Source organism: Phalacrocorax carbo, chromosome 3, assembly GCF_963921805.1.
Source record: "Phalacrocorax carbo chromosome 3, bPhaCar2.1, whole genome shotgun sequence".
In the NCBI taxonomy this organism is placed as follows: domain Eukaryota; kingdom Metazoa; phylum Chordata; class Aves; order Suliformes; family Phalacrocoracidae; genus Phalacrocorax; species Phalacrocorax carbo.
The window spans coordinates 5,997,923-6,012,480 of record NC_087515.1 but is presented as its reverse complement, the minus strand read 5'-3'; the positions used below and the strand labels follow the sequence as shown (position 1 = coordinate 6,012,480).

Below are 14,558 nucleotides of genomic sequence, written 5' to 3'. Positions count from 1 at the left end.
ACTAATTGTGGGAACCATAAATTTGATTAGTTACACTGGAATCAGCGTACCCAGGATAATTACAACTCTATGTCCTACCAATAAATAAAGAAAAGGGAAAATAAAAGAATGGCACTGTAGTTGCACATACTATTTCTGCTCATAAAAGGATGAAATATAGATGATTTTTGCTTATCTAGAAGAAGTTATTTAGAGATAAATACTGATGTAGCATTTAGAAAGGCAAACTACAGGTACAGGACATTTAGCCAGCAACATAAAGGTAGAGACAGAGCAACTTAAATGCTATGTGGTTTTCAAACACTACATTGGCTGTTAAGATTAATGGCAATTTATTTTAAAATGGCAAACTCCTCTTCAGTTTGTTAGAGAAGTGTCTCTTGGTGGGATATTGGATGTTTCCTGAAGAACATGGGCAGCAATGCCTAAATTGATAGTTAACACACCTTTTCAAGGGAGGAATTTCTTTGCAAGCGTCTGGCCCGATGAATACATCCAGTTTCTCAAAATTGTCAATGATCAGAACTTGTAAACTAGTTATAGTAACTAAACACAACAGTATGACTGTATTACTTCCTTTCAAAGATGATGCAATTTATCACATAACACTAGTTACCCAGTGGGAAAAAATAAAGTTCCCCTTGAGATGCACATACCCAAGACATACCGGGTAGAAATACTTTATTGGTGGCATCTGTATTAACAAAGAGGAGCCCTCTTAAATTCTTTCAGCTTTGCTAGCTGTCATTTTAATCCTGCTTAAATTAATGCTCCTTTTCAAGGGGCAGACAGCAATTGTCATATACATTATCATTACAGGAAACATGTTCTTAGGTTGCCAGCTCCTTTCTTAAATCCGTTGTTAATCTGGCCGTGCATTTTTGATTCTTTCTGTGCTTTCACCAAGTTGTTACACAAAATGTCTAACCTAATCACAGAGTTAACCGCTGAGAAAGGAGATCCTTTTCTCTCTGTGGGTCCACCCCCTCTTGCGCTGGTTGTAGTTTACCTGACTGCAATATCTCAGAGCAAACTAATACAGTAGGAAGTAAATACTTTCGTCTAGTCTGATAAACTGACTTGGCTTACTGATGTAGTCTGGTAGGCAACAGACCTAGCACAGGGAATAATGATGGACCATAGGGTGGGAATCAGGAGTCCATGACATCTTCCTTCCACTGACAGGTAGGCTCAGCCCATTTTGGGTTACATCACCCTGAGCAAACATTTTACTAGATAAGGAGAGGTAACCAGCAATGCTAAAGCAGAGCAAACACTGCCTTCTTCCCACAAAGGTACGCACACATTTGATAAGTTATGTGGGCTCTATTAACTGATGCTTAGTTTGTTTTCTACACAGAGTACACAACTGAAATTTCTTAGAAGGGAGTGGCAATATTTCTGGAGTCTCCACTGAATGAAAGATCCAGAGATGTGCATTGCACACTTTGATATGGCTTCTGTCAGTCCCTCTTCAAGTAGCTGCAATTTCCTCTAATATTACTGAGCAGAACTACTATTACTAAAGGAAGAGAAAAAAGAATATCCAATGCAAGAAAATGAAAGTATGTTGAAGTACATCCACAGGATGGGAGATCAGCTTACTGTATGGGAATGCAGCCTATCAGCTGGAGCTGAAAACTGCGAGACAAAAATCGCAGGCTCCTATTCTTGAGCATTCTACTGGCTCTTACATGATTTTTCACAACTTTTTTCCTCTTTGTCTTAGCTCATCCTTTTGCAAAACACATACCAAAATATCACTCTGATTTCACAAGATGCAGAACATAACAGAAGTGCTTTAACCAGTAAAGCAGTTCCTGGTATGCGCGTGCTTCAGGACCTACTGATGAACGGTAGTTCAGAAATGTCAAAGATTATTGCCATCACCCTCATGGCATCTAAGGACATGGTATAATACAAGGCTAAAACCTGGTACTCAACCTTCTGTTCGAGATGTTGAGAGAGTTTCTAACTTTTGCTTTGGTTGAGTTTCATGACTAATAACAACTTCTAATGTAAATGGCATTTTCCTTGAAGCAGCATACAAAATTCAGTCAGGTGGCAACTACCCCCAGAAAGCATGACCTGAACATTCAGCTGGCTTCATTCAGTACAACTACCTAAAAGCTAAACACTAAAAGATATGACTGAAAGATAAAGAGTTATCTTTGCAGCATAGATAGGCATAATGTAAACGCACAATAACTCCAATAACGAACTATGGCATGAGTTTGCCCTTAGATTTACTCTTATCGATGTGAATTGTTAATTCATGTAATGCAACATCACGTATTGTTTGCGGTTCTTTGCTTGCCCAACTGGAGTTGCAACAGTGGACCAGGAGCCAGGTTGGGGGCCTGGATTTCTCAACAGACATGCAAATACCCATAGGTAAATTAAATAATCTCTTACTCTCACATAAGAGCACTTCATCACCAACTGTTAACCATTCAAATGATTTACAGCATCTTGTATTCATTTCTGTGCATCACTTACAGCTTACAGGAGCTAGGACTTTCAGACAGTAACAAAATGATACCTCTTTGAGCCCCAGTCATTTTTGCTATACCGCTGAGTCAGCATTCCAATACTAAATAAAAATATAGCCATAACAATAAGTAACAAGACATGCTGTGAAGCGTTTAAAATTTAATTGCCCATTAGTAAATTATACAGCCTAGAGCTTCCAAAACTCTACAAGAGATGGAAGTTCTCTGGTTTGCTTTAGGGTTTTCCTCATTTCCTTTGGGCTGTAGGCTTCAAAGGGCAAGCTCTATGCCATTCTTGTACAGCACGCAGTTGGGTAAATAGCTACTTAAATAATATACAGAGTTCATGGCCTCTCACATCAATCTTAAATACAACATGCAATTTTTAGGGCTCTTTTTCCCCTTTTACGAAGTGATATGCATAGGATTGTACAATGAAGTCCCCAAGAGTTAAACATCCAAACTATTAATTTTTTTAGCAGATCTCTGAACACGTTGCTACTTTCTGAACACAAGGGGTTTTTTTCACTACAGCTTTCTTTAAACCAATGTGTAGTATGATCCCAGCCTATTGGGGGAGGAGGTGAAATCAACATCTTTGCTTTGCATTTGGTAACTCTGAAGTAACTTTACAAACTTTACAAACTATATTGTAAACACAGGAGGAGTTGGACAAGATGATCTCCAGAGGTCCTTTCCAACTCCTACCATTCTGTGATGCTGTGATACCTACTCCAGCTTGCCTCTGGACTCTGGCACTACTACTGCATGTTGCAATGTCTAAGCCTGCTGGGTTACTCCAGAAATTTTCACTTTGTAGTAGAGGACAGTAAACAGATGCAGAAAGTCTCTACTCCTTGTTAGTGTAACAACAGGCTGATCTCACAATTTTCATGAGAAAGATGGAAAACTGCTGTTAAAGTTTCTACTGGAAAATAGTACGCAACTTCATCAGGGCTCAGCCTCACTTTCGCACACACAAGCAGAGCAGTACTTGGAAAACTACTGGGTTGGCTTGTTCTGCCGGCAAAACCTGTTTCCCAGTCCAACCTCCTCCCTCAGCTGCTGCCAGGGAATACTGCCTAAACTGTCTCCCTGCTTCTGCATCTGTGTTCCCCCAGTTCCTCAGAGATGCTGTGATACCTTCTGAAGCTGCTAAAGCTGCTGGCATCGAACCAGAGTACAGACTATGGTAGTACCTAGGAAGCATCAGTTAGTAAATGTTTTGGGTCTGGTGACAGCTGATGCACTGCTTGGATTCATATGTGCTTTTCCTGCAAGGAAGTTTTCATACTCGTTTTCAGAGATGAATGTGTATGGATTTCCTCTCCCCTGGAAAAATATGTTCTTGCAAAAGCCACTCCGATACTTTTCTGAAGCACAGCCACTTGAAAACCTTTGCTCCATTCATTCCTTTCAGTCCTGGTCTTAACCAGGACATCACCACTTTTGTGACCTCATAAGAAACACAATCTGTTTAAGGTTTCAGCTAGGTTCTTAAGTGAAAAAGTGAACTGACACATTTCTCCAAAGGTCTTCTGGGTCACTGTCAGTAACTACTCTAGGACTTTGGTTGAATTTTGTACAGATATGATAACCTTCATATCTGTACATTCAAATTCATATTGTCTCCAGTGAGGCAGTAGGAATTTAGGCAGCCATTTCCTTAGAAGATTTTATTGCTCCTCTTTAATTCTGAAGGCATCAAAATTCTTGTAGGTATCCCAGTTTCTCTCAAATTGCTAGAATCCCACTTCCACACATGCCAAGAAATATCCTGGTCTTCATATGGTTTAGCAGCTTGTGGCCTACTTTATAATTAACCTAGAGCAGTGGCAAAAGCAGACATTTCTCCGTAGATTATTATGTTGTTCTACCCAAAAAACTCAGATTCTTAACACGTCGATGCAGTGGGCTAAGTGAAATAAAGAACGAACAAAAAACAGCCAACAAATAAATGAAAACAAGAAACACTACAGATTCGGAAGATGACTTATTTTAAATTATATTCACATAGAAGTGAAAATCCTACTCTGCCATGGTCAGGAACTGCAGGATTTGATTAAGTTTTAGAAGTCCTGCTCTGAAAGTGTATATAACTTTTAGCTTAGGATTTGATTTGGACTTGTCATTAGAACAGCAATGAAGACTGCAGTTTTGCAAACGGATTACAGATTGAAACTTTTTAATGAAAGGCAACTTGAGATATTACTCTCTTCCTTTCAATAAGGATATAAATATTACTGAACAAAATAAAGCCAGAGTAATAATTAGAAATAATAATAGAGTAACAGGAGGCCATGTAATCTGTCTGTGACAAACAGCAAATAATTTTAACATAGCTAAATTAGGAAAAAAACAGAGAAATAGCATATTTAACATTTCAAAGAAAAAAAAAAGAATCCATTAATAAGCCCAGGGCAGAACACATCAGCTCAGTCCTGACCCCAGTTACACTCTGTGTATCATACTAAATTCAATGGACTGGTTTTGTAATTTTTAAAATTTTTTAAAAAATTTTATTTTGGCAGAGGAAGACTGACCCTAGACCTGACATAGAAGGACTACCAAGGCAGCAGTTGCAGTCCTCCACCTGTGGAGAGCTGCTGGGCTGGCTCCTCATCACTGGGAATTTAGCAAGGCAGGTGGAACAGTGGGATGCAGAAATGAGGACAGAGCTTGGAAGAGAGACACTCCATCCATCAGCAGCCAGCACTGTTCCAAACAATAACAGTCATTCTACTCCATGGCTTCTCCAGTTTCTGCCAGGAGATGGTTTTTACTACTCATTGGCCTGTAAAGCATAAACATTGGATTAGAGCCACTCTTGCCACCCTTTGTTTCAGGAAGAACAAGCAGGAGTTCAGCACAGCTGATTGCTACACTCACATGAGAAACCAGGCACTGCCACCCTGCCTGGAACACAAGGCAGGGACGACCCCGATTCCTCTCCACTACTGCCTACTTCAGCAGGGAAAACAAGAATTCCGTCCCTTTGTCCTGGACACATAAGAGAGCGTGACCTGTTGGCTCTGTCATCTCTGGTAACCAAAGAGTGGCTTGTGTCCTGAAGCACAGAGCCTAATATCCTTCCCAAAAAATTTATCATCATTAATTTTGACAAATACAGGTATTTTGGAGATATTCATATAAGATTTTTTTGGTGGCTTTGTTTGTGGTTTGGGTTTTTTTGTTTATTTCTTTGTGGGGTTGTTTTGTGGTTTCTTTTGGGTTTTCTGAACTTGTTAAGTCCCTTTTTTCTGGTTTTAAATTTGACTTTATTTCGTTCAGTTTTCCCAAGGTTTTGTATTGTAAGGCAGAGAGACCAGAAGCATCCAATCTACTTTCTCAGTACTAATCTATACGTACACTGACCTGCTCCTTAGATGGTAGTCGTCTTGTCTCCTCGTGAAGACAGCTAGAAAACCTTAGTTCAAACCCTTGTCCTGAGAACGGCATTAAGCAGAATTCAAGTGAAACCTCCCACATCCCAGGAGACAGCATCTTAACCCTGGGGCCAGACTAGAGTATGACAGCAGCAAGTCTGGAGCTGTTCTACTCTGTATAAAATAAAGGAATTTCCCCTGAGAGGAAAGCAGACACAGGCAGACAGAATGACTCTTTCACTTTGTGTTTATACTACTTAATCTGAGAGGTGGAACACCTGATTCCAGGACAGTCTACTGATCTATCTAGAAGGGACAACCTCAGGGACAGTAGCTGTGACTACCCTGTGCCAAAACACCCTGTAGCATTCAACCACCTTCCTGGGGTGTGGGTTCAAGTCCCTCCAAGCAAAGCAGGGAAAAGGACATGCTTTCTCACATCTTAAGTCAGCGTCCCAACAGTTGGCCTACTGAATGCAGTCCTTCTCCTCTGGCATCCTTCTCAACCTACCTCTTAATTTCCTTTGCTTTTCTTAGAAGCACTCCAGTATAAAAACCACTCTGTTGCAGAGCACAGCACAGTCTCACTTTGTCTCCTAGATCATACCCAGCAAATCACCTTTTGCCATAGATGTCGTTGCTAAGAAACAACCCTTAAAAGAGAAACAAAGTTCCTTCCCAAAGTTTGCCATACCCACCCCGATGAATAGGTGCAATTTATCCCACATATTTAAATGACCCATGAGTGCTACAGTCAGAGCAGTAGCACAATGAAACTTCAGTTTCCTGCTGGAGTCAGAGGTGACTACTAATGAGACTGATCTGAGTTTAAGCCATCACAAAGTTTGTACGTTTTCATACAAGAGGCAACAGAGAATCTTATGACAGGTCTTTAGACATACATTTGCTAAGAATTATGGAATGTATTTATTTGGTGTGTTTTAATGAGCTAATACAGGCATCCTCAGGGACACAGACCACATATTCTGAAATAAAACTTGCATTTTTACATTAATTTCAAGTATGGGACAAAAAAATTCTCCTCTGCCTAAAGCATCTGTGAACTATCCTCTTTCTAATTAAGTTAAGTACACATTCTTCCATAAGGTATGAAAGACCCAAGTAACCTCTTCCACCCAAGGGCTCTATTTTAAGAGCCTATGAATTTTACAATGGAGCATTACAAAGACATCATGATACTTCCATGGCACTCCCTAATCTTCCATGGATTTGTTGAGATCCGTACTGCACAGTAAATATGCACTGGCTGTGGGGTCTGTTCCCCGAGAGGGAAGAAAAATGAGTAAAGCCACTTCTTGACAGAAGAATGGGAAGAAAACGATGGAGACCAGCAGGTTTCTCTTCCCCTGGTCTCTTCCTTTGGACTGCACCTTCTTTTGCAGTACATCCACTGATTCCAACACAATCTCCCAGTCTTCTCTTTCGTAGCTAATGCATAGTTTAGTTTCTCTTGCAAATAGTAGTAATGCTTGTGAGAATCAGACCTAACAGAGAACGTCCTTATGAATCAAATGATATATGCATTAATATTAACTCCTCATACTGCTTTCCAGTAAGACTCATGTAAGCTATTTAACTTGAAGGCAAAACTTTTCTGAAGCCATAGTTTCTTTACTAGTCCTTCAGCCAAGCAGCTTCAAGGTAACATCCACTATCAGCATTTAGCTACAACTACTGCATAGCTGTTCCTTACTCTTGTCAAAACACAGCAAGCAGAAACCTGAATTCAGTCCATCATGGATTTTGGCTGTCATTCCTTGCAACGCAGCATAACACACCCATCCTCAGCACCAACACTGAAATGGTATAGGCTAAATTCTGGAGAAGGTGCTGCTATGCACTAACCACCCTGCAGACAACCACATTACAGGCTTCGGAAGCGGTTGAATACTAACGGCCCTTTCCTCCCTTCTGTTATTTCTCGACTCCTGTGGCTCAGAGGACAGTCCAGCCTCATCTTAACCAAAAAATGGAAAACGTGCACTGACATCATAGAAGATGCAACTTCTCCTCACCCTTCCTCCACAAATCCCTAGATCAGGGCAAGGCTATCCTAGCTTCCTTGTAATGTCTGTCTTGCCAACTCTATCACAGCAGAGGAGGATCCAAAGACGCTCTTTCTCAACATCCCTCTGGTATCCAGATGTTAAATGAAACCTACAGTCATGTTTGTGATGGAGGCAAAAGTACTCAAAGCTGGACACTCAGAATAAGACTTATGGTCTTTACACTGAGGGGACCCCTTCCATAAACAGATATGAAAATACACATCCTATGTTCCTAAACTGGCATCTTCTTCCCTATCCATTTTCCATCAACAAACGGAAGCCACTTTACACTTTGTATCTTGTGAAACAACCAATATAAATTATTTTTCTTTTTTTTTTTTTTCACTCCATCCTGCTTACAATTTGTGTAGTGCAGTATTCCCATATTGCACCCATATGGGATAAGATCGCAGAGCCTAACAGCATGCCAAGAACAGTGAAAACACACTATCCGGGAGAGCGAGCACAAAAAATTACTTCATTTTTATTGTTAGAAATAAAACACATAGTCATATGGATCGCCCTGCCACAGAAAAAACTGCTTCAGCAAGATCATCGATGACATCTAGCACCCAGACAAGCAATGACCATAGATGTGCATAAGGTCATAATTACAGAGTTTCCAAGACAGATGCTATTTAAATGCACACAATTGTAGATTTAGTGTTCATGTTGTCAATGATTAATGACCAAATTGCTTCCTCTCGCACACTGCTCATATGGCATCCTGCATGACTGCTTAAGTTGCATAGGCAGGAATAAAGTTGTTAGAAGAGAAACCCACTGCCACTCACTGCTATAATCTGCTGAAGCCTCACCCCCAGTCCATTTACCTGCCCTTTATTTGCCCGTCCTTCAGGCAGCTTGTGACAGTCCTGTGACAGTCCATGTGTGCAGCAATATAAATTGCTTTCAAGCAACAGTTCACCTTACTGTGTTTATTTTGCAAAATCCCACCATTTAAGAATTTTTCCAAATTCTTAACTAGCTTTATCATTTTCTTCAATAATCTTCTCTAGCTAGTAAGACACCAAAGAATATAATAAGGATGGGAGGGAACAAGAAGTGGAGTTGGGGATGCTAAAATGAAACACTTTCCTTATATAGAAAACTAAAAGGCTGTGAAAGAAGCCTTGTCCTCTGTACAAGGGGTAGGTGTGCATTAATTTACATGATGAATGACAAATTCAGCCAGCTGAACATAAGGAACATCCCAACACTCCCTGCAATTTCATTTCACATTTCCTAGCACAGAAGCAACTCTCAGCTGGTACCACCAGTGCCAGGGTTCCCTTTTCTGCATTTGTCCTTATTGTGCTCAGCAAAGAGAGGATGTTTCAGGTGTACAGATCATAATACAGCATTTTTTTTGAATGTTCAAACACTTCCAAACAGCTGTTTGAGATGAAGGCAGGTTCTGCTTCTCACTTGTCTTTCATTTTAATGATAATTTCAAAAGACTTGAAAGGTTTCTTGCACAGGTGCAGAGTAAATTGGGCAGGGGGTGGGAGCTGGGGAGGAAGAGGAAGAAATGCACCTCACCAAAAATCTGCACGCGCTGGGAAGAATTTGAGTGAGTGTTGGACACAGTATATTGGTCTGAATTTATACTTTCTACTTGTACAGGTTCTTACTTATATTAAATAGGAAACAGGTAAAGCTGAAGGCCACTACATGAGACAAGAAAACAGATGGATTTTCTTAAGAGGGGCCCAACCCAAAGGACTGCTGGACATAGAAGTACCAGCATTTGATGCCTGGTCTATTACATCAGCAATGACCAGACGAACTTCAGTTTCTGAAGTTCACAGGAATAATGATAACGCATGCATTTCAGACTTCTGTGTTTTCTAAGCATATGCCATTTAAGTGGAGTTTTCCAAAAGGTTTTCAATTTGGACAATGGTACCTTGGGTTTTCAATACTTTCCTTGTAGGGCCTCTATGATCAAATCAGCTAAACATGCAGGACCAGGTTATGCCTGGCCCTTAAGCAGATGTGCAGTGGGGAAGAGATATCTCTGCCTGAACTGCGCTACCAAATCCAAAAACATCTTGTAGCTGTGTCTTAGCAGGCAGTACTAAAGTGTTACCAACTCAGTCCCATCCCCACCATCCTGAGAACATTCTTTGATTGATTCAACTCTGAAATCAATATTACCAGTTTTAAAATAATAAACTGCAGGGTTTGTGGATTAGATTTTTGTCTGAACAAAAAAATTGAGAAGTTACTACACTACACCAGGTAACAAATAGAAAAGCAGGACCTTTTTTAATAACCCACACTTTCAAAAAAAAAGATATTATTGTATAGAAAATGTAATTTGAATACAAAAATAGCTCTTGGACAAAGTAATTTACATTTTATAGTACCAGAAAGTGCAGTTGGGTAGGAATGGAAACAAGCATCCTAAGTTCAAATAGAAACACACGTCGAAGTCAACTTGGCACCTTAAGTTTAAAGTGGTTTACAGTTTTACTGAAAAAAAAAATAATTAAGTGCTGAAGTACCGCCACAGTTCCATGCTTTTCTCACCAATAATATTCCTATACATTGATTAAAGCTTGTTTAGTCACTGCAAGCATAATTGTCACAAGCATGTCACTCTCTTCTTACAAACTGTCACTCTATTAAGATGAGGGGTGAGGTGTTACGGGGACACCCATAACCCTATTTTACTTTAAAAAACAAAACAAAAAAACAACTCCTCATAACAAGCAGACAACCTGATCTGTATACTCAATTGCAACTATTTTTAGGACAAGCACTGCCTGTTTGAAATCAGGCAGCACCAAAATAAGTTCAAGTAAATTATTAAACATCATTATTGATATCAGCTGATTATATTTCCAATAATAGAAAGAGTGCTCACCTGGGCAGGGGTGGGGGAGCTTGGGAAAGCATTGCATCTTTTATAGTAGTATCAGTGTACTGCCAAGACTCAAAGCCCTCTAAGTTGGACTAATTTTATGGTAATTTTTAAAAAGCTTTTCTTATTCGAGAAGCCTTTGTTATTTATTTCAGTGAGCCACATTTAAATGACCATAGCCCAGCTTCCCAGCACAAACGCCCGCACTCATCCCTTACAAGAAGGCTGCCCGCTACAATCTTCTGTGAAACAAGTGCTGCAAAAATAAGTGCTTATAAAAAAATATACGGCCAAAGGAATGTTTCCTCGAGCTTTTCAAAATACCACTTAAAACTACTATTTGGAAGCAAGTATGTGTGTAAAAGACTAAAAGAAACGCTAATATTAAACCGAAATTGATGGTAAAATACGAAAGCGAAATTATACTTCATTATCGTACCCAGATTAGCAGTCTCCCCCCCCTCAGTTTAGACTGAAAGAAATGCAAAGGAGACACCCCTAAAAGTATTTAAAAGTTGAAAGGGAGAGATGGGCACCTGGCCGGATTTTCAAAAGCACCAAAGTTTTCGGGGGGGAAGGGAAAGGGGTGATGCATCTGAGGTAAAATATTCCCCTCGCGCCCAGGGCCGGGGGGCTGGTGCGGGGCCGGCCGGCCCTGGGCGTGAGTGGGGGGCGCCCGGCCGCCTCCCCCCGCCCGCAGGCCCGGCTGCCCCCACGCCGCGGGGAAAGGCGGCCCCACGCCAACCCCCGCAGGGTCCGGGCCTCCCCGGAAGGCCTCCGGCGGCGGGTGGGCCGCAGCTCCCTTACCCGTGGTGGAGAGAACGGTGCTGGCGAAGAAGAGGGAGGAGGTGAAGTCCCAGTTCCAGTTGCCCGAGGTGTTGCTGAGCACCGAGACGCCGTAGTTGCTGGCCTCCAGCACCCGCACCAGGAACTGCTCCAGCTGCTGCTCCGAGAGGCAGGAGTGCTCCTCCAGGAAGCGCTGCTTCAGCTTGCTCAGCTCCTGCCGCAGCAGGTCCTCGTAGGGCAGCTCCACCGAGGAGAAGACCACGGCGCCGAACACCAGGTACAGCAGGTAACCCAGCACCAGCAGGGCGAAGCACCAAGCGGAGCGGTGCTGCTCCACCAACCGCACGCAGGAGCTGCCCGCCAGCGACTGCAGCATCTTGCCCAGCCGGGCCGCCGAGGGGGAGCGGGGACGAAGCGGGAAGAAGGGAAGGGAAGAGGGAAAAACGCGGCCGCCGCCTGCCCTGGCTGCGGCCGCGGACTTTGAAGGCGCGGAGCGGCGGTGATGTGGCGCTCACGTGGCGGCGCGGCGCAGGTAGCGCGGCTGAGGGAGGGCCCTGCCGCCGCCGGCCCGCCCCGGCCCCGCCGCCGCCGCCGCCGCTCCAAGCGGCCGTTACTCGCCTTCTTACCCCTGAGCAGCGGGCGGCAGCGCGAGGGGCCCGAGTAACGCTCAGTGAAGCCGACCGAGAGCCCCCATTCCCTCTGGCGGGGTGGCTGCGGCCCGCCGTTCCTCACAAAAGCTTCTGGAGAGTTCCTCGCTATCCCGCCCCCCCACACACAGGGAGAACCCCCACCCCCCCCAACACCAATTCCCTCCACTGTTTGGGTTATTTTTTTGTTTTCATATTTCAAAAGGTGCTGGGCAAAGCAGAAGAAGGTGCTGCCAGAGACGGAGCGGTGTGAAACAGGAGGCTGAATATCGGTTGGGGGATGTGATGTGCTCAAGGAGGAATCCTGATGGCAGGTGTTAACATCCTCCCTCAGGTCTACAACTCTAAAACGGGCCCAGTGGGGGTGCAGGTTGAACCAAGTAACCTCCAGAAACACCATCCAAGCTAAACGAGTCTTGACTTCTGTGCAGCGCTCCTGGAGATACTTACTTTTTAACAGTACAAAGTACCTGGCTAGTGCTTGGAGCACTGCCTGTGACAAATACAAATGCTCTGTCCAGCCAGCCCTCTGCGTGGTCCGAACCAGTGATCTTCTCAAGTTTCACTTCACAGGCTTCTTTCTTCATCCGTCTCAAACTCGGACCAGCAGTCATACAGTTAACCCGCAAAGAAGTTCCCCACCACATGAAAAGGAGCAGTGAAACCTGTAGCTTCCCTAGGTGTCCATTAAGGTGACTAAAGGCAGCATCTGGTGAAGAAGAAAGAGGAGATTCACCGGTCACATCCTGCAGGGCTCTGCCACTTCATGTCTCAGCTGATGGCAACTTGCAGTCACAGAAACCAAGTATAGCTTGTAAATTAGAAACTTACTGGGGCTCAGTCAGTTAGTTTGGACAGAATATATAAAATCCAGCAACACGTCTTATGGCATGAGGTACCTCACTAAGCTGTAAGGAATAAAATGGGAAAAGAATACAAAAATGAAAGGCACAAAACAATTTTCACACTAGAAACTTAAAACTACGTGTCAACGTTCCGTTCCATACAAAAGCTATGCTGGGCTGTGGGATGAATCTGGCCTGGCAGAACTGCTCAACCAGTTGCCCGCCCATTCCCCACTGCCAGCTACAGCTGACTTGTTCCGGGGCCTTACCCCTCCGCCCCCAGTCTTGTTGCATGATCAAAATGTAAATGTGTTCATGCGTGCAAAAAGCAGCTGCATGAATGATGGTAAATAGCACGCTCGGGGGATGTGATAGGCACATATCTGACAGGCCCAGCGAGCAGACTCTTGATGCTGTGCCAGGAGTGCAAACGTGTTCTGACCTACAAATGTGCGCCTGTCATGTGCGTGCAGGTGCACCTTTTACAACCACGTTCGATCAGACAATCGGTAAGGGGCACTGTGGGCACTTGGGTGTTTTGGTAGGAAGATAAACTTTTCTCCCACGACTGAACTCCTGAACTGTTGCAAGAGAAATGGTTCCAAACAGCCTTCTTCACATGTATAACTTGTAGCACTGGGCAGCAGTGCAGCATAATTAAATTAGGGGAGGGGTTTGAAATGAGCAACTGAAAAACATCTATACTGTATATCCAGAGGTTAATTGGCAGAAGGATGGACATAGGCAGTGATGTCACGACCCTACGCCACCACTTCAGCACCTTTCGTCAGCATCAGTGTATATTTAAAATTTATTTCTTTGCTGTAAACCAGTGATGTGTAGGAAAAAGGTGATCTACATCAACAGCAATGGCAATTAGTAATGGGTACTGTCTGAAAGAATGTAATGCAGACAAGCTTTTGAAGGGAGTATTCCAAACAAATGTTTTATTGCATTGCACTAAGACAGCATGCATTTAAGCATCGTTACAGAACAAGAGGTCAAGGAACCTCATTGACCAATTTGGTATGCTTGGCTAACTCCATCCAATTACTTAATCACTTGTCCCCTCGATTTCCAAATGACTGAGTATCTCCATCTGTAATAGAAAAGCCATTTAAAACAATATGTGTGACATACTGGGCTCCATTTTGGTCAAGTGTACTTAGTTTGCCAGATACAATAGGTTTCATAATGTGATCTAATCTATGGCGACATCTGGTAGGTACAGTTGCATTCGTGATAGCGAGTGGGCATGGCTTTGCTACAAAACAATATTTTCCCAACCTTCAAGCTAAATATTTGTTTAAAGGTTAGAAAATATTTGCCTAAGAACACACCTCTTCAGTGGTGAAAGGAAACTATGGCTGGGTAGCTGAACGGTTTTATTTACTGGCCTCCTTCAGTTTTCCATTTTTATGAATCACTCATTCTCCATTTTTAGAAGTCTCTCACACTTGAAGG

At 42.8% G+C, this 14,558-nt stretch overlaps 1 protein-coding gene and 1 long non-coding RNA gene across 2 annotated transcripts in view; one reads left to right on the top strand and one right to left on the bottom strand.

Annotated features, from left to right (window-relative positions):
• KCNK1 (potassium two pore domain channel subfamily K member 1) overlaps positions 1-12,148 on the bottom strand; it is a 33,506-nt gene extending 21,358 nt beyond the window's left edge. Inside the window, exon 1 of the mRNA XM_064445709.1 lies at positions 11,624-12,148. Within this exon, the coding sequence (XP_064301779.1) occupies positions 11,624-11,978 (355 nt within the window). The 5' untranslated portion in view covers positions 11,979-12,148. The remainder of the gene's footprint in view (positions 1-11,623) is intronic.
• LOC135312431 (uncharacterized) lies at positions 11,792-14,237 on the top strand. The gene is made up of 2 exons (XR_010371949.1): positions 11,792-11,879; positions 12,455-14,237. It is a non-coding gene; the product is annotated as an uncharacterized LOC135312431 (long non-coding RNA).
• The last annotated feature ends 321 nt before the right edge of the window (positions 14,238-14,558 follow it).